Source organism: Dasypus novemcinctus, chromosome 18 (assembly GCF_030445035.2).
Source record: "Dasypus novemcinctus isolate mDasNov1 chromosome 18, mDasNov1.1.hap2, whole genome shotgun sequence".
In the NCBI taxonomy this organism is placed as follows: Eukaryota; Metazoa; Chordata; class Mammalia; order Cingulata; family Dasypodidae; genus Dasypus; species Dasypus novemcinctus.
The window spans coordinates 73,869,850-73,890,148 of record NC_080690.1 but is presented as its reverse complement, the minus strand read 5'-3'; the positions used below and the strand labels follow the sequence as shown (position 1 = coordinate 73,890,148).

At 41.5% G+C, this 20,299-nt stretch overlaps 1 protein-coding gene and 1 non-coding gene across 2 annotated transcripts; both read left to right on the top strand.

Moving 5' to 3' along the window:
• The first annotated feature begins 130 nt into the window (after positions 1-130).
• Positions 131-19,789, top strand: ZNF175 (zinc finger protein 175). The gene is given in 7 exon segments (XM_023587242.3): positions 131-289; positions 1,095-1,386; positions 5,417-5,543; positions 5,782-5,877; positions 14,557-16,110; positions 16,113-16,254; positions 16,256-19,789. Coding segments are annotated over 6 exon segments (2,118 nt in total). The 5' UTR covers positions 131-289; positions 1,095-1,314; the 3' UTR covers positions 16,383-19,789.
• On the top strand, positions 3,846-4,031 carry LOC111762865 (U2 spliceosomal RNA). The gene has a single exon (XR_002795871.1). It is a non-coding gene; the product is annotated as a U2 spliceosomal RNA (small nuclear RNA).
• Positions 19,790-20,299: the final 510 nt, after the last annotated feature.

The window sequence follows — 20,299 nt, the reverse complement described above, 5'->3', positions numbered from 1 at the left end:
GGCAGTTGTTCCAAGATGGCGACCTCCAGTTAATAACTAATTGCGAGCGGCCATGACGTTCCCTCGAGAAAGCCACGGAAGAAAATCGACAACGGAAACAGAAAAAATTCCGTAAGGCGCCATGCTAGGTATGGGCAGATTGTAGCCTAGTGCTAGTGAGCATGCGCAAAGTTCCACCAGCGCCAAGGAAACTTTGCCAGAAATAGGACCCAAACAGAAGAGGCCCAGAAAGACCATTTCGCTGATGTTGACAGTGCTTTGTAACTCACGGCAATTGAAGAACTCTGAGGTGATTTGCGGATACTGTGGGGTCGTTGGGAGATCGGCTTGGTATACGTGATAGAGTTCTGTAGGGCGAGTGTAATTAAGGTTGGGTGATTGACTCCGTAATCTCTCGCTTTCCTTGTGCATTTTATATTTATATATCACTGTTTTTGTGATTATTAGATTCCAAGTGTACTTTAATATCAATTTTTATTTTGTTGGTTCATGGAACTGCCCATTTGAGGTCAGAGAATGTGCATCTTAAGAGGGCCTTCGTGGACTGTACTGGAGGACATCTGGGGAAGCCATTCCCTGCTCAGAGGACAGGAGGGAACTCTGATTGGGAGCCGGGGGCTTCAGGGATTGGAGGACGTCGATGATCATGTTGTAAAACCCTCCCGGGGTGGGGGAGGGAAGGGACACAGATTGGTGACAAGGAGTCAGTAGTTTGGGGTGCTGAGAACAGCCATAATTGTGAGCATATGGGAGATAGTCAAGTGGAAGCCTGGGGAGTCGGTGACTGCATTGGTTTCTTGGCCTTGAGTGTTGGCTTCTCTGTGGGTCTCTGTGGGACATGGTGAAGGTCAGTGATTGGCAATTGAGCAGATCAACGATGGATTTCCTGTAGGGTGTATTATTTGGATCCCTGTATGGGGGATTATTTGGGATCCTGTGGAAGCAGCTCCAGGCCTCCATGGAACACAGTTGCTGGCAGCTGGCTGGTTTTCTGAAGAGTGCCCTAACAAAAGGGAGGGATGGTGTCTTTTCCCCTCTTTGCACCAGGGAACATTACTTTTTCCCCTTTCAATTTGTGTTTATCTCTTCACTAGCACAGGAAATTCGCATGGCATGAATGGTGAATGCCCTTCCAGGACCTCTGGGTGACTCTGCACAGCCTCTGGGTCCCATCATTGAGGAGGTGGCCGAGGGTCCTTCCTGCTCACCGGCCTCACCCCTGGTTGGAGCCTCTAGCTGCTGGCCCAGCTTCAGCTTCCTGGGAGCAGTGGACTCGTCAGCAGGAGGAACGGAAGGTGGAAGCCCAGAGGAGACATGCCCGCTGATGTGATTCTGTCCCAAAGACCCCAAGTCTTGTGTCCTGAAGAGCGGGAGGGGTCCTGTGAGGTAAGTGGGAACAGCCCCAGGGACAGTGCTCCAGAACCAGAAGCAGCAGTTTCTGGATTCCCTGCCCCCAAGGTGATCTTTTTTTTTTTTTTTTTAAATTTATTCATTTATTTTATTGACTTTGTAATAATATTACATTAAAAATATATATGTGAGGTCCCATTCAACCCCACCCCCCCACCCCACCTCTCCCCCCCCCAGCAACACTCATTCCCGTCATCATGACACATCCATTGGATCCCCAAGGTGATCTTGATGCTGGATTGCGGATCACAGGGGGCTGATGTCCCCATACCCAGAGTTTGACTTTTACCGAGCAAACCATGAACTGGCTGAGGACGGAGGGAGGGTAAGGTGGGGGGCGGGGTATAAGGTGGGAGGAGGGTGGCTCTTGGGCAAAAGAAGAAGAAAAGGACAGCATTGCCTGCACTGGGGCCTGATGGTCCCAAACTGGAAACTATCCAAATACCCACCAGCAGTCGAATGGGCAAATAACATGATGGCATTTTCTCCGTTGGATATTATACAGCAGGGAAAATGAATGACCTTTAATTGTTCAATAATATGGAAGAATCATGGTAAACAATGTTGACTGAAAGAATCCGTGTTAACGTGGTTCTTATATGAATTTCAAGAACAAGGGAAACAAAATATAATGATGGGGGGGTGCATTCCTAAGTGGTAAAGTGTTGGAATGTCATCCCGAAGGGTATTGGGAATGAAAGAAAGAGGAAAAGGAGAATGAAACAAAGAGAAAGAAAGAGAGAGAGCTGGGATCAGGGGGTCTGCGAGCAGAGACTCATCAGACAACTTTACTGTTTACAAGGGGCTCTCTATATACCCCAGTCTACCTGAGAACAAGCAGCAACATGCAGTTATCTAGTAGCATTACTCATGATCTAAGGAATTAAAAAAATCTTATTTCAAGGTGCAAAGTATAAGTGTTCTATTTACTATAAAATATTTGTGCTCATTTTTATCTCTGCCTGTGGCATCATCCTGATAGCCTTCAGCACACAATCATTGCATTCCTTACTTTGCAAGCGTAGCCATGGAGACAGCAGGTCTCTCCTTGCGAGACCACTGTGCCTCAGTTTCCAGCAGTAAAGCTATGAAGATGGCACAGGTGTACTTATAGTGGCTTCAGGAGGAGTGGAGGGGATTGTGATTAGAAAGGGCACACAGTGGAGTAGGGGCAATTCTGGGGCGCTGTTGATCTGGGTGGTGGATTAAACTATTTATTTATGTTTCACTTATTTTCTGCCCATGTTTCATATTCCATAAAAGGTTTGAAAGGGAAAATGAAATATTTCCCCAGATCTCATTCCATTTCCCCAAAGGCAGCCAGGGAGACAGTTTATTTTTGAACATTTCACAGCTGCTTTTTCTGAGTATGAGTCTTGGCAGTGTGGGGGGTAGTGGTGGGCTTTGCTTTGCTCTGTTAGCAATGAACCTGAGAGATAATCTAACCTAAGTACAAATGAGTTCCTTTTTTTTTTTTTTTTTAAATAAAGGCATCTTATTCCATTATATTTATATATCAAATCATAACCAACTGTTCCTTTAATGATTGACATTTAAAATGTTTCCAGTCATTTCCTTTTAGAGACAGTGCAGCACTGAGTATCTTTGAATAAATCTCATTTAGCACTAAGGGAAAAGGGTGTAGCTAAAGACAAATTTCCACAATTGGAATTTCTAGGGCTAAGGATACTTGTACTTTCTTTTTGGATAGATAAGACAGAATTGCCTTCCTGTGGGCTGTGTTGCGTAAGACGGTGTGCTTCACCTGCCCAAGAGAGCAGGTCCTTTTCCCATTGGTTGTTGCCAATCTGATAAGTGAAAACATAGCATCTCATTGCAGGTTTATTTTGCATTTCTCTTATGGCTGAGGGTGAGATAGGGGATTGTGTTTGTGAAGCATCTGTATCCTTTTAATTTTTTTGAGCTGTCTATTCATTTTCTTTGTCTGTTTTTCTATTAGGTTAGTAGTATTTTTTAAGGACTTTGGTCCTTTGATTCTCCTTTGTGTTCCAAATATTTTTTCTCCAATTGTCTTTTCAATTTCTTCGGTTGTTTTTCCATGCATTAAAAAAAAAAGTATAGTTGAATTTATCATTCTTTTATTTTGAGTTTTATGTCAACTGAGAAAGTTCTTCCCCATTCCTCAGTTATGTTAAAAAAATAATAAACCTCATAATACATTTTCTCCTGGTTTTTCTATGGCTTTTTACATTTTTTACTCTTATGCCTGTGATTCATTTGGAATTTATTTTTGTATAGACCTTTAGGTAGGGACCCAGCTTCATTTTCACCAAGATACCTACCTACTCAGAGGTTTTCATACCATATATTGTAAACTATTTTCCATTTCAATTTTTTGAGGGAGAAGAGAGGCCCAGAATAATATATATCTACTATTACATCAATCAGATGGATGCATTGTTTGGTTATTTCTCTTTTTTTGATGTTAAGATTGGTCATCATTGCTTTGTATCTCTTATCAGTTTAATATCTGATATGTCCTCTATCCAAGGACAATATATTAAATGGATTTTTGTATCAGGGAAATGAAATAGGGCTTATTCTATCCACTTCATGCATCGACCTGGTATTGCAGTATCTCCAGGAATGGTGAGCCCCCCCCCCCGCAAAAAGATTGATGATCAAGTTCAGATGTTGTCAGCCTAATCCTCTTTTAGAAAGAGCCCTTCAGCCCTTCCACAATATAATTTTAGAAGCCGTGGATGATCATTAAAAGTAGTAATGTTCTGGGAAGTGTGGCTCAACTGATAAAGCGTCTGCCTACCATATGGAGGATCCAGGTTTCAGTACCTAGGGCCTCCTGACCTGTGTGGTGAGCTGGCCCACGCGCAGTGCTGCCATGCTCAAGGAGTGCCGTGCCACGCAGGGTCTCCTCCGTGTAGGGGAGCCCCACACACAAGGAGTGCACCCTGCAAGGAAAGCTACCCTGTGTGAAAAAAGTGCAGCCTGCTCAGGAGTAGCGCCGGACACATGGAGAGCTGACGCAGCAAGATGATACAACAACAACAAAAAAGCAACACAATTTCCCGGTCCTACATGACAAGAATACAAGTGGACACAGAAGAACACACATCGAATGTACACAAAGAACAGACAATAGGGGGTGGGGGGAGGAGAAATAAATAAAATAAATCTTTAAAAAAATAAAATAAAAGTAGTGATATTCTATATGTAGACTTTGTTTGACATCTGCAATACTTCTGTAATGAAGAGCTTTCCATCATCAACTCTTTAGTTTCCCTAAAATTGATCCTTAAAAATATAATCCTGATCATATGTTTTTCCAAAATTCAGTGGCAGTCCATTTGTTACAGTAAACAAATCTGTACTTGTTACATGATCAGACTAGAAAGCTGACTTTGACTATCTCCCCACACATCACCCAGACACCTCTCCTCTTATGCAGAGGTATCAGCTGTTCCCAGAGTTTCCTGTTTTCCCATCTTTACTCCTGCTCTTTTCTGGAAATGGTTTTCCTCGTGCATCCTGCATCAACTTCTCCCTTCCAATTTAAACTTCACCAAATTTCAGGAGCATGAATAAACTTCCCCTCCCAGGTAGACTTTGCTTTCCCCTAATTTGGATGCTCAGTGTGCTCTCCACATATTTCTACCATGTCCATGTTTGAACCTTGCAGTTGGACTTGTATTTACTTTGCTTCCCAAGTGTTCGAGTTGCTGGATGGGTAGAAGCTTACCTAGCAAAATGCCTGGTACATAGTTGCTTAATGAAAGTAATGCAGGTCATGCCCAGGTTTGATGGAGGACTTAGAAGTAACCTATTTCAATCCTCATTTTGAAAAAAGTTTTTGACTGAGTGAATGTAGTACACAATGAATGGCAGGATATTCCTACAAGTTTTTTTGAATCCTGCCAAAATGAAACATTTAGTAGGAAAGCTATATGATATACCAGGTGAGAAATTAAGAACAAGTCCCTCTATGTAACTTTCCTATCCGCCCATGAGTCTGGATGTGTTGTTACAGGGATTGGTGTCATTCAAGGATGTGGCTGTGCATTTGAGCAGGGAGGAGTGGCAGCAGCTGGACCCTGCCCAGAGGTGCTTGTACCGGGACGTGATGCTGGAGACCTATCGCCACCTCCTGTCAGTGGGTAAGCACAGCTGAGCTGGAAATCTCTGCACAGGTTTCCTTCCTCACCTGGGGAATGCAGTGGTATAGCTGAAGCATGTAGTGTTTTGTCCTTGCTTTGTCCCAGACTGTTCATCTATTTGGGCACCTTTAAATATTACTTTGTCTTCAGTGCAAGATGTTGACTTTTCTGGTGAGCAAATGGAGAGCTCCATTGAGTGGCCTCTAGAACCCAAAGTGGAATCCTTTCTTGTTAACAGGGTGTCACATTCCCAGCCCAGAGGTCATCTTCAGGTTGGAAAGAGGAAAGGAGCCATGGGTGGTGGAGGTGGAACTCCCACATCAGAACTGTCCAGGTGAGTGACAATTCCCTGTGCTGGGAGAAGCTGATGCCTTTGAAATTATCTTAAGAAAATAGTTCTGGGAGGTAAAGGACGTTAGGAACTGCTCTAAGGAGACCTGACGTTGGCTCCTCAGCTATCTAAATGCCATATCAGCTGCCACCTTTGCTTGGTGCTTTGGCAAGAGAGTGACCCTTTTTTATCTCTATTCCAAGTAGTAGCCAATCAGCCTGATCATTTCTTCCATCTCTCTACCCTAGCATTTTTATTCCACCTACTACCCCATGGCCTCTGGGTCTTTCCCTGGATGTATTCATGCACCTGCCTTCCAGAATCCCTGTGTGCCACCCTCTTGCTCCTGCAGTTCCGCTTCACTTTGGGATGCTCAGCCTGTCCTCGGCAGCCAGTGCACTCAGTGTTCTGTCTGACTCACCTCCACCCTTGCATCCCACCACCTCTTCTCCCCAGGCCAGGCCCCCTTCTGTCGACTTTGGGCTCACTCTGATTTTGGGGTACTGTTTTGTTGTCTTTGACATGATCAATCACTCTTTCTGACATTTCCTTCCAATGCGGCTTGAGCGAACCACACTGTGAGGGACATTCTCTGCCTAAGGAATTTATTTCTTTGATCACTTTTCATGGCTCATGTGACGAGAGTTGAGCTGATGGTAGAGTTCAGGGCAGACTGGCATCCTCACTCTGGATGGGGCCTCTCTCCAAATGGTGAAACTTCTTGATTTATTTCCTTTTATCTTCCTGCCCCACGCCCATTTTCCTCCTCACCATGACATCTGTTCTAAAAGGCTTTGCTATGTTTGATGTGGTAATCTTGTGAAAACTCAAGTGAATTTGTGTTTGTATTTTCAGTATTGTGTATAAATTACTCTTTAAGTTTTCACTTGGTACTTAGCCCTGTCTATGTAGAATATTAATATTCTCTCCAACTGCTGTGTTGTATTCCAGGGTGTGAATATGCAGCATTTTATGTATGCGTTCTCCCAGGGAAGGAGGTCCCTTCGAATGCCTCTTACTCCAAGTTACTAGGACTAATACTATAATACATTACCTTATAAATGTTCCTTAGGGGTCAGTGTGATATCCTATAGGCTCTGCCTTAAAGGGCCCCCCATGCTGAACTCTTAGTGCTTATATTTGTATTCTGATGATTCCTATGTCAACACTGTAAGACTCTGTGTTTAAACTGTATTCCATTATCTTATTTAACTGCATGGAGGACAATTCCCAGGGGAAACTGTCCTTTGTTTTTTGTCACTTCCTTTGTTTTTTGTTTTTAAAGCAAATCAATTTTATTAATATATATTAATAAAGCGTAATTACTTAAAGTATACTATCAGTGGTATTTGGTATAACCACATAGTTGTGCATTCATTATTTCAATCATTATTAAAGCATTTTCATTATTTCAACAACAATGATAATAAAAAACAAACACACAAACAAGGAAATTCCTTCCGTCTTCATCTCTGTTTCCCCTCCTGTATATAGCTGCTACTTTTGGCTATTCTTGCACAATTGTTTGTTTGTTTATTAAGCAGTTTTATTGAGATAAATTCACATACCATATGATCTATCCAAAGTGTATAATCAGTGGCTTTTTTTTTAGCTGTTAAAAAGAACTTTATTGTTAAATTGTAAAATAAAATAGAAAAATAGATTGAAAGAAATTACAAATTTTAAGAGTGTAAGGCCAGGTTAGATTTACTATAATAAATTATAAGTAATAGTATAACAACAAACATTTTAAATGTAAATAATAATTGTAATAGAAATTAATCCTAAATTTTATATTACAGCTCTAATTGTTGGACATAATAATCTCTAAGAATGAAATAAATGATCATTTATGTAATTTCCATTAAGGGTATAATTCTTTCTGTATAATCAAATTCCTGTTTGGGAATTCTTCACATCTTATTGGAATGAATTACCACAAATAACAATAACTTTTTTTTTTTAGGATTTATTTATTTAATTTATTTATTTCTCCCCAACCCCTTGTTGTTTGCATTTTCTGTGTCTAGTTGTGTCCTGGTCTTCTGTTTAGGAGGCACTGGGAACCTAACCTGGGGGCCTAGCATGTGGGAGGGAGACGCCCAATCACCTGAGCCACCTCTGTCCCTGCCCTATTGTGTCTCTTATTGTGCCTCCTTGCTATGTCTCTGAATTGCGTCACCTCACTGTGTCATCTTGTTGCATCAGCTCGCTGTGCCAGCCTGTTGTGCCAGCTCATTGCTTCAGCCTGTCAGTGAGCTCACTGTCTTGCATGTCTTCTCTAGGAGGCAGTGGAAACTGAACCCGGACCTCCCCTGTGGTAGGCAGGAGCTCAGTTGCCTGAGCCACTTCCACTTCCCCAACTCATAATTTTATGAGACAGAAAAACTCAAAATCTTTTTCAACAGTAGTCATGCTAAATCATTATTGATCCAGATAGATTATTTTAATTAAGGAGTATGCATAAGAAAGGGCTAAAGAAAAATATAGTATCCAAAAATATATCGCTTCTCCATTCCTCCTCAATTAAAAGCAAGGGTTTATTTTGTATGAAGAAACTTACAGAATACTAATAATAGGAACAATTTGCAAATTGCACTGAATAATTATTGTTCATATACTATAATATTGTTATTTTACATTTATCTGGCCTATTCCAGCTCTTTTTTGGCTGCTATTTGCATGGAATACCTTTTTCCAACCTTTTCTTTTTAGCTTGGTTGTGTCCTTAAATCTGAGGTGGGTCTCTTTTAGACAACATACAGACAGCTCATATTCTTTTATCCATTCTATCAATCTATGTCTTTTGATTGGGGACTTCAGTCCATTAACATTCAGTGTTATTACTGTAAAGACATTACTTACTCATCCATTTTGTCCTTTGGTGCTCTGTTGTCATACCTTTAATATTGTCTGTCTTTTTATCCTTCAGTTTACCCTTCCTAATAATCTTCATTTATAAACTCTTCTCCAAATCTCTCATCCTTGTTTTTTCCTTTCAGCCTGCAATACCCTCTTTAGATCTCTTGTATATCTGTCTTTTGGTAACTTATTTGATCAGTTTTTGTTTGTCTTTGAAGACTTTAAATTCTCACCCTCATTTTTGAAGGACAGCTTTGGTGGTACAGAATTCTTGGCTGGCAGTTTTTCTCTTTCAGTACCTTAAATATATCATACCACTTTCTTCTCTCCTGTATGGTTTCTGATGAGAGGTCTGCACTTAATCTTCTTGAGTTTACCTTGTATGTGATGCTTTGTTTTTCTCTTGGTGCTTTCAGAATCCTCTCTTTATCTCTTGTATTTGTCATTCTGAATTGTAGGTGTCTTGGGGTAGGTCTATTCGGATTTATTCTGTTTGGGGTGTGTTGTCCTTCTTGGATGTTGATATTTATGTCTTACGTAAGGGTTGGGAAGTTTTGAGACATTATCTCCTCAAATATTATTTCTGCCCCTTTTCAATTCTCTTCTCCTTCTGGGATACCAATAAGGTGAACATTTTTGCTTTTTGCACTGTCATTCAGTTCCCTGAGACTCTGTCCCACTTTTTCCATTCTCTTCTCTTTCTGTTCTCCTGTCTTTTCCAGTTCAGATGTTCTGCCTTTGAAATCACTAATTCTGTCTTCAAGCAATTCAAATCTGCTTCTATGTGCCTCTAGTGTATTTTTTTTTTTTTTTTAAGATTTATTTATTTATTTAATTTCCCCCCCTCCCCCGGTTGTCTGTTCTCGGTGTCTGTTTGCTGCATCCTGTTTCTTTGTCTGCTTCTGTTGTCGTCAGCCGCACGGGAAGTGTGGGCGGCGCCATTCCTGGGCAGGCTGCTCTTTCTTTCACGCTGGGCGGCTCTCCTTACGGGGCGCACTCCTTGCGCGTGGGGCTCCCCTACGTGGGGGACACCCCTGTGTGGCATGGCACTCCTTGCGCGCATCAGCACTGCGCATGGGCCAGCTCCACACGGGTCAAGGAGGCCCGGGGTTTGAACCGCGGACCTCCCATGTGGTAGACGGACGCCCTAACCACTGGGCCAAGTCCGTTTCCCTCTAGTGTATTTTTAATCTCATCCATTGTGTCTTTCACTCCCATAAAGTCTGTTATTTTTCTTTGCAGGCTTTCAAATTGTTCTTTATGCTTTCCCAATGTCGTCTTAATATCCTTCATTTCTTTAGTTATATTTTCTATAAATTCTTTGAAGTGATTGAGGAAAGTTATATGATTATCACTGATTAATTATCTTAAATCCTGTATCTCTTCAGGATATTTGGTTTGTTCTTTGGCTGGGCCATCTCTTTCTGTTTCCTAGTATAGCTTATAATTTTTTGTTGATGCCTAGGCATCTGAATATGTTGGTGAATTTACTCTGATGGCCAATTTCTCTCTCTTGCCTATTGGTTTTTTAATTTTTTCGATTTTTTTTATAGCTTTTCTTTAATATTTGGTTCATCTTATTCTCAGTCTCTAAAATTGCCCTGCTTAAGTTTTCAAAATTGGACCAGGGACTCACTAGTGGGGTGCAGATTTTCTCCCAGGAGTTGGAAACAGAGAACACGAACAGTTTTTGTCCATACAATTTCCAGACTGGCCAGCAGATGGTGCTAGCTATCACAACTTTACACTGAGGTGTTTCGGTCTTGGCTTTCCTGTGTTCCTGTGTTGAATCTCCAGATTGGAGATTCGGAGTGGGCCCTACTGGCTGAATTCACTGAAGAAAAGCTCCCTGACCTCCCCTCCCTTTTCCATTGAAACAGCTGAAAGGAAGGAAGATGTTTGTTCCCCTCAGTTGGCTGCAGCAAGCCAGGGGTTTTACCCCAGTGTAATATCTTAGGGGTAGGGGAGGGGAGCCCTTCCTTCCATGGGGGCTTGGTAAGTCATATTTATTGTTTCAGCTTCTTCACCTCTCTGTCCCTCATCCTCCTGGGAGTTGGTAGCACTGTCCTGGTCTGCTGATCCCCAAAGCAGGTCCCTCAGACAGCTTATTTTTAAAATAAAATAAAAAAAAAATTTCTCCCCACTCCCTGCATTGTCTGCTCTCAGTGTCCATTTGCTGTGTGTTCTTCTGTGTCTGCTTGTATTCTCATTAGGCAACTCCGGGAGCTGATCCTGGGACTTTCCAGAGTGAGAGAGAGGCAATCTTTTTCTTGTGCCACCTCAGCTCCCTGGTCTGCTGTATCTCTTATTATCTCTCCTTGCTATGTCATCTTGCTGTCTGCATGGGCCAGCAGTCCTGCACAGGGCAGCACTCTTGCGTGGGGCAGCACTCTGCATGGGCCAGCTCGCTGCACGGGCCAGCTTACCTTCACCAGGAGGCCCTGGGCATGGAAGCTGGACCTCCTGTATGGTATGTGGGAGCCCAACTGCTTGAACCATATCTGCTTCCCCCTCAGATAGATTTTGGTTCTTTTCCTGTTGTTTTTGTGAGGTATTCAGCTCTGCCTATTAGTCTGTTGCCATCTTCCAACAAGTTCCCTTTGTTTTTGAGAGATTAGAAATTGGAGTTAATCATCGCCCAAATCAGAAATTCTTCATACTTCACAAATTTTGTCAGTTCTCTGCATTTCTTCCCTCTGAACCTCAAATTTTATTTATCCCTTTGTAATTCCTACCATTTTTTTCTTTTTTAACATGTAATTTAGATGCTCTTTATTCTTCATATCAGTGGAATTACTCCAGTCTAGGTACCTCTTTTTTTTTCTTTTTGTATTTATTTATTTAATGTTACCTTAAAAAAATATGAGGTCCCCATATACCCCACACCCCCTTCACTCCACTCCTCCCCCCATAACAACAACCTCCTCAATCATCACGAGACATTCATTGCATTTGGTGAATACATCTTTGAGCACCCCTGCACCTCATGGTCAATTAGGTACCTCTTTTCAATCCTACTTAGATTACTTTGTTCCTAATGGGGTTTGTGGATTCTAGCCTTTTATGACTTCATCCTAGGTGCTATTGACATATTTCATTACCCAAAATAAGTAGATTTTTGAGGAATATAAGCAGTCATTTCCTATTATGTAGGATATAGCAATTAAACTCTTCTTAATCATCATCATGACTCCATATTTCTAATTTAAAATTATACCTTAATTGTTCTCATAACTTACACTTTACATTATTTTTTAAATGTATATTATAAGGATAGTCCTCTCTGTATCCAAGCTATAGTTTATTTTATGCACTGTCTTCTTACTCTTCGTTATATGAATGTTAAGCATGAGGATAGTAAATTATTGAAAAGATACAGATGGGCAGAAGAGACTATTTTATTATCTTTTAGAAGGTTCTATTAAATATCTGCTGAGATAAATTCAAAGGAACAGAGATTATAATTGGATGGAGAAGACAATGGCAGGAGTTGCTAAAAACATTAACTTTCATGTATTACTCATATCTATTTAATGGAAGCATGTTTTGAAAATAAGTACCAGAATGGAGTGACTGCTTTTGAAGTTCAGGAAAATGGTGCCACTCTAGAGATATGTGAGGTTGAGAGTTAATTTTAAGGGCACTAGGAATCAATTTTGACATGGGACAAGGGAGCAGAAGAAGAAAGCTTAAATGGGAATAGAGAATGCGAGTGCATGCTTTGATTTGATTTAATAAACTGGACTTGTTTTGAGACAACGTTGTTAATTTGTATGTGAGGGTTATGGTTAAGCTTTTCAGCACAAGCAAGAAGGTTTTATTAATACATTGAACATTGATCACAGTTATATTATTAGGTTCAGCAAGGTTTTATAAGCTAAATGGAATGAAACATTTAAAATATTCCAAATCTGTCCTGTGCATATGATCCTTAGGGTAAATGAAAGTCAGGGTTATGTACCATATATAGAGTTCTGTTTTGAAGAGTAAAAGACAAATGAGGTTTTTGGACAGAAAAAGGGTCTAGAGTACAATTTATCAAACTGACTGAAAAAGAAAAGAACCTAGATGTGAGTCATGTCCTGCTTAATGTTAAATCTCTGGTAAAATGAAATAATGGTCTAATGTAGTCAGTCTCGGTCCATCATTTTTTTTTTTTTTTTTTAAAGATTTATTTATTTATTTAATTTCCCCCCCTCCCCTGGTTGTCTGTTCTTGGTGTCTATTTGCTGCGTCTTGTTTCTTTGTCCGCTTCTGTTGTCTTCAGCGGTACGGGAAGTGTGGGCGGCGCCATTCCTGGGCAGGCTGTTCTTTCTTTTCACGCTGGGCGGCTTTCCTCACGGGCGCACTCCTTGCGCGTGGGGCTCCCCTACGCAGGGGACACCCTTGCGTGGCAGGGCACTCATTGCGCGCATCAGCACTGTGCATGGCCAGCTCCACACGGGTCAAGGAGGCCCGGGGTTTGAACCGCGGACCTCCCATATGGTAGACGGATGCCCTAACCACTGGGCCAAAGTCCGTTTCCCGGTCCATCATTTTAATTGAGAATCTGCTGTCTTTTGCACTGTACTAGTAAACTGGATGATTATTGATTTCAGTTCTTGGCCAAAAATGGTATATTATGTAGTGTAAAACTGAAAGCTCTGACAAAGAAATCAAGATCCTATAGCTCAGATATTCTCGAATAATTTCTAGTAAAACAGTTCTACAAACAGTTTGTCAGGGAGTCTTGCTTCTTGTACTCATTCAGGTGTCTTAAGTATTTCCCAAGTCATTGCTCCACCCTCCCACTGATATGTTGAGCTGCATGATTCACTCTGGATTGCTTCCAAAGCCATGTTCTACTAAGCAGAAAAAAGGAGGAGGTCATTGAGAAGCTGTGCCAGCCATCCTACCACCTTGGCCCAGAAGTGGTGCAATTTATATGCACATTCCATCAGTAAAATATGTCTTACAGTCACATCTCATTGCAAAGGAAATTGGGAATGGTTATGTGGCTGGCAGCAATTATATTTCTATGGAAGAAGGGTAAAGCAGATACTAGGGGTGCTTGCTTGTCCGTCTGGTATATCTGCCAGTATACCTTTCTTGGCATATACATATATTCTTAGATTCAAGGGGGAAAAATAAGATTCATGGAGAGTTGGAGAGATGGGGCATAGGCATACTTTTACTGCTTAGCCATGTCAAGATAGGTGAAGCTTTAATAGTTTTCCAAAGGACAGGTAGGGCTGATGAATTTGGCATTTTTCCCAACAAGTAAGAGGAAGCAGAAAGATTGGTGAGGGTTAGAACTGAAAGCCAATTAAGAAGACTTATACTCTGAGCCAACTTCTTCAAGCCTTGGCTATCCACAGATGTTGCTCTGTAACACCCTTTTGTTTTATTTTCTAGTCTTCCCACTAAGTGTGACATTTAGGCCACTTACATAAATGGAGCCAGGTTGCTTTTGCTCAAATCTAATCTTCCACATGATTTAGCAAATTCATCTTAGCCAATGATTTAACTAACTATTCTGTGTTTCATTTTCTTCATCTGTAAAGGAGACATAATTGAAGCCACCTGATGGGATAGTTGCGAGGTTTAAATGAATTTTCATGTGCAAAGCACAGAACTTTGCCTGCATATCCTAAGTGCTATATAGATAAGGATTTGGCATTTACTAAAGGCTGGGTGACTATTTCTTCTCGTTGTTACCATCACCCTTTTTATTACATGACTCAGTTATTTCCCTCTGTTCAATCTCAGTCAGCTCAATCTCCATGCAATTTCTATTAACCGTTCATATTGTCTCTTTTGTCTTCTCTTTATCCTTTTTAGAAGAAGAGTTTGAGCTTGAAATCCCACAACAGGAGATTTTAGATAAAGCTTCACTTCACAATGATATGGTGGGTGAAGTCTCAAGAAATGGTTCATGGTGTTCCTTTATAGAAGAACTGTGGCAGGAAGCTGACAAGAGAAAGAGAGATCAGGATAATCAAAATCAACCTTCACATGATGGTGCTTTCCACAGCAAGAAAACGTTTAATACAGAGAGGGATTGTGAAGATGAGGACACTGGGAGAGTCCTTTATGTGAGATGCTGCCTTAATTCTTCACAAAAAAGACCTCATAAATGTGGCTCATTTGCAAAACATTTGACTCATAACCTAGAAGTAAATAGTCAAAATAAAAACAATGCCACAAAACACCTTGTTAAGGATACTGGTTCTGGTCAGTTTTTCACCCATAGCTCTTCCAGTGCTACCGGCAGGAATATTTGTGCAGGAGAGAACTTTTGTGAAGGTAGTCAATGTAGAAAAGTCCTCAGCCATAAACAGGTACTTATGCAGCATCAGATTCATACTGGGGAGAAACCTGATAAATGTACTGAATGTGGGAAGGCTTTTACCGAGAAATCACCCTTCCCCACCCAACAGAGAATTCATAGTGTAGAAAACCTCAATGACTGCAGCAAATGTGGAAAAACCTTTATTTCAAAGTTGCAACGTGGTATATATCTGTCAGTTCAAACAGGTGAAGTTCCTTTTATATGTACTGAATGTGGGAAAGTCTTCAATCAGAGGTCAGATTTTATTACACACAAGAAAACTCACACTAGAAAGAAGCTCTATAAATGCCATGAATGTGGAAAAGCCTTTGTCCAGATGTTATCTCTCTTCAGGCATAAGAGAACTCATACTACAGAAAAACTCTATGAATGCAGAGAATGTGGGAAAGGCTTCTCTCAGAACTCAGACCTCAATGTACATCAGAAAATTCATACTGGAGAGAGACAATATGCATGTATTGAATGTGGGAAAGCGTTCATCCAGAAGTCAACGCTCAGCCTGCACCAGAAAATCCATTCAGGAGAGAAGTCTTATGTGTGTATTGAATGTGGACATGCCTTCATTCAGAAGGCACACTTGATTGTACATCAAAGAATTCACACTGGAGAGAAACCATATCAGTGCAGCAACTGTGGGAAATCCTTCATTTCCAAGTCACAACTCAGCATGCATCATCGAATTCACACAGGGGAGAAGCCTTATGAATGTACTGACTGTGGAAAAGCCTTCAATCAAAAGTCACACCTCAATATACATCAGAAAATTCATACTGGAGAAAGACACTATGAATGCAGTGAATGTGGGAAAGCCTTCAACCAGAAATCCATACTCAGCATGCATCAAAGAATTCACAGTGGAGAGAAGCCATTCAAATGCAGTGACTGTGGGAAAGCCTTCACTGCTAAGTCACAACTCAGAGAGCATCAGCGAATTCATACAGGAGAGAAGCCCTATATATGCAGTAAATGTGGGAAGGCCTTTGCCAACAGGTCAAATTTCAATAGACATAAAATAACTCACACTGGAAAGGGACCTATACCTATACTGACTGTGGGAAGGCTGTCATCCAGAAGTCAGAGTTGATTACAAATCATACTAGAGAGGCGGCTTATGAATGTTTTGACTGTGGGAAATCCTTTGATAAGAAACCACAACTGAACATTTATCAGCGAATTCACATTTTGAGAGACTGTATATTCTGAGTGCAGAAAGACCTTCACCAACAAGTCAAATTTCGGTAAACCTCAGACAACTCATACTGATGATACATCTTACAAATGTAATGAGTCTGGGAAAAGCTTAGCACAGAAATAAATCTCAGTATGCATCAGAATTTTCATACGTGAGATAAACTCTCTGTTACGTGAAAATGAGACAATCTTTTCATGACAATCAAATTTAATTGTACATTATAGAATTCATGCTGGAGAATACTAGGAATATATTTCATATGTAAACAAATCACAAAGTCAAATATTATGTATTTGGAGGAAATTGCTTAGAAAAGAACTTTTAAGAGTTCAGCAATGAAGGGAATTGTCCATATTTGTACTAGCCTTATTAAGGTTTATAGAATTCATCTGGGGAAGAAACCTTGACAAATGCATTGGGAAAAACCTAAAGAAAGTATTTCAAGACCAGTTGTTTCCAGATTATTTATATTAATGATAATTATGAAATATTAAACATTTTAAATGTCAGTGAAATAAGATAAATTATATATATATATATATATGATTTTAAAAGAGAATCTAATGTATTGGGCTTATCCAATTGTCATCTTGAGTATTTTATCCTTATTATTGCACAGACAATAATTAGTGATTTCATTATGAACCATAGACACATGAATGTACACTTTCAGGTAAATGGAGTGTACATTCCATGTTATATATGCCAGTTTTCACATTGTAGTTTTTCTTTTCCTTTAGGATTTGCTCAAGTCTCCCCTCCCATTTTCTTTCCACCGCCACTGTCTCTGACCAGCCTCTCCCTAGATAGCCAGTGATAACTGTTTAGTATGTATGCTTTCCTATTTTTATACTGGTTCCTAATAATATATACCAGGAGTTGGCAAACTGTGGCTTATAGACCAAATATGATCCACCACCTGTTTTTTTTTTTTTTTAAAGATTTATTTCTCTCCCCTACCCCCGCCCCAGTTGTCTGTTCTCTGTGTCTATTTGCTGTGTCTTCTTTGTCCGCTTCTGTTGTTGTCAGCGGCACTGGGAATCTGTGTTTCTTTTTGTTGCGTCATCTTTTTTTTAAAGATTTGTTTTTATTTATTTAATTCCCCTCCCCTCCCCCGGTTGTCTGTCTTCTGTGTCTTTTTGCTGCGTCTTGTTTCTTTGTCCGCTTCTGTTGTCATCAGCAGCACGGGAAGTGTGGGCGGCGCCATTCCTCGGCAGGCTGCTCCCTCCTTCACGCTGGGCGGCTCTCCTTACGGGGTGCACTCCCTGCGTGTGGGGCTCCCCTATGCGGGGGACACCCCTGTGTGGCAGGGCACTCCTGCGCATGGGCCAGCTCCACACGGGTCAAGGAGGCCCGGGGCTTGATCCGCGGGCCTCCCATGTGGTAGACGGACGCCCTAACCACTGGGCCAAAGTCCGTTTCCCTTGTTGCGTCATCTTGTGTCAGCTCTCTGTGTGTGTGGCACCATTCCTGGGCGGGCTGCACTTTCTTTCACGCTGGGCGGCTCTCCTCACGGGGCGCATTCCTTGCACGTGGGGCTTCCCTACGCAGGGGACACCCCTGCATGGCACAGTATGCCTTGCGCGCATCAGCACTGTGCATGGGCCAGCTTCACACGGGTCAAGGAGGCCTGGGGTTTGAATTGTGTACCTCCCATGTGGTAGACGGACTCCCTAACCACTGGGCCAAGTCCACCACCACCTGTTTTTTAAAATAAAGTTTTATTGGGACATAGCCATGTTTGTTTCCATATTACTTGTGGCTGCTTTGGCACTACAGTGACAGAAGTTAGTACTTGTGGCAGAGACCACATGGCCTGCAAACCAAAAATATTTACTATCTGACCCTTTGCAGAAGTTTGCTCATCCCTGATATCGACACACTCATATATTTCTATGCTCATAAGTATATACCTATATAAGAACTCTTCTTTGTTTTATAAAAATAGGATCATATTATATACATGAGTGTGCATCTTATTTTTTTTTTTTAAACTCTGCAGTATCTCTTGAATGACTGCATGAAATTCCATGGGGTTGCCATGCCATAATTTATTTTTATTCACACATTTCCACATCAGTGATTATTCCTTCCTCCCCCCCCCTTTTTTTTTTCTATCAATAAAAAAGGCTGTTATAAATACCTCTGAGAAGCATCATCTTTAAGTGGATGGGCTCAGGTTCCAGGTGGCTGGATTTGATTCCTGGCTTCACACTCTATTTGCTGCATTGGTTGGGCAAGTTACTTAACTTGCCTAGCCTGCTTTTCTCGCCTATGAAAGAATATAATAGTACCTTTCTCCATTTGGTATGACAATGCCAAATGTATATTAAGCCTTGAGAACTGTACATGGAAAAATAAGTGCTTGATGAATTTGAGTTGGACTCTGTGTCTCTGAGACTGCTTCCTCTGGGGGTGGAACTTAGGTGTGAGGTTTTAGTCCATTGAAGGACTGTAGGTGGGCACAAACAAACCTAGTCTCAGGACAGTTCACAAATGATGAGGGGCCCATACAAATGTTTAGGAGCATGGACAGGTCTAAGGATGTGTCTTGGAATGTGACTTCTCCTGCAGAGACATGTGTTAGGCCTTGGACATAAGTCTGTGCTTCATTTGTCTCTTCCTGTCTAAAGAGTAGGATCAATGGCTGTGTCCCACCTCCAGAGGAAGGGTGCTGCTGATCTGTTGGGCTGGGATTCCTCAGAAAGAAGTGAGAGTTGGGATGCCAAACAGTGAGAGGAGTCCAAGGTGGGTTAGTAATGCTGAGACCAAGGTAACTTCCTCATTAGCCCCAACAAAAGGTGAGTGCATCTGTGGGAAACAATGAGGAGCTGGGTCCCACCCACAAGCCTTAGCTCCTACTGAACCCACACCATAATGAGACAACTCTAAATTGTACTAAAATTTGGGGCTGGGACCTCATCCTCTGTTCTAGAGGAGTTCAAGCACTCAGCTAACATTTTCTAGGGTCTACTCTGCCAGAATGAGCTGGGGGTAGAAATGGAGGATTCATGCAAAGGTGGGCCCAGTTACCCCTGCTCCAACCCTGTGTGACAGGCCCCAGGGAACTCATGGAAAGAGAGGCCCTAACTCTCTATTTTCTTAGTGATGTGGGCTATGGGTGGGAGACTCTTTGTCTCTTCCGAGATAACCTTAACCTAAACTGTCTGTCCTAATTTGTGGGTGTGGAATGGTAAGAGGCTGCAGTCCTGCCCTTCGTGACCATGGCAATGACTCCAGTCCCAGGGAACAGTTTAACAATGCAAAGTCTATAAACTTTAAATATTCAGGGAAATTGCAAACCAAATGTGCTAAAAGCTTATCTAGAATGTATGAAGTCCATGCTAAAAGCTTACCTAGGATGTGGAAGATATATGCTAATTCAAGCCTATTGAGAACTGAAACAAAAGGACCATTTGGCCTTTCCTCTCTGTATAAAAGGGACTCAAATCTTGTTCGGGGCTCAGATTTGAAACAGAAAGCTCCTGAGTCTGGCTGGCCATCAATAAATCATTTTTCCTTCTCAAAATAATTCCTGAGTCCTGGCCTTTCTATATGAAAATAATTGAGCCTCTCTCAAAGTCTACAACATTTTTGGGGGCTCTCCCAGGATTGCAAACAAAGACCAGAGACAGTAGCAATTTGCTACCCCTTCCAAATCCCTGAGGAAAATGGGAGGACTCAGGTGAACCCCAAATCTGGGCATCCCTGGATTAAATTTAATCCAGAAAAGATGTGAGCTCCACCAGAATCTTCCCGACAAAAATCGAGGGCAATGGAAAGTCTGAAGAGAAAGATTCTGGAAACGAAAAAGAACTCCAAACATGGAAGAAGGTAAAACTCCCCAGGTGAGCACAGTCTGGAGAACCCTAGCTTTAATTGCTAGGAAGGGAGGCTGATCACCTCCCGAGAGAACCCTAGTAGCCCCAGAAAATTGGGGGGAAGCTGTTCTCTCTAGGTCTGGAAAAAAGGAGAAAAACTGGGAAAAAGTCTGGTATTTTGGGTTTGTCTAACTGCATGTTAGAATCTGGTACTGGTCT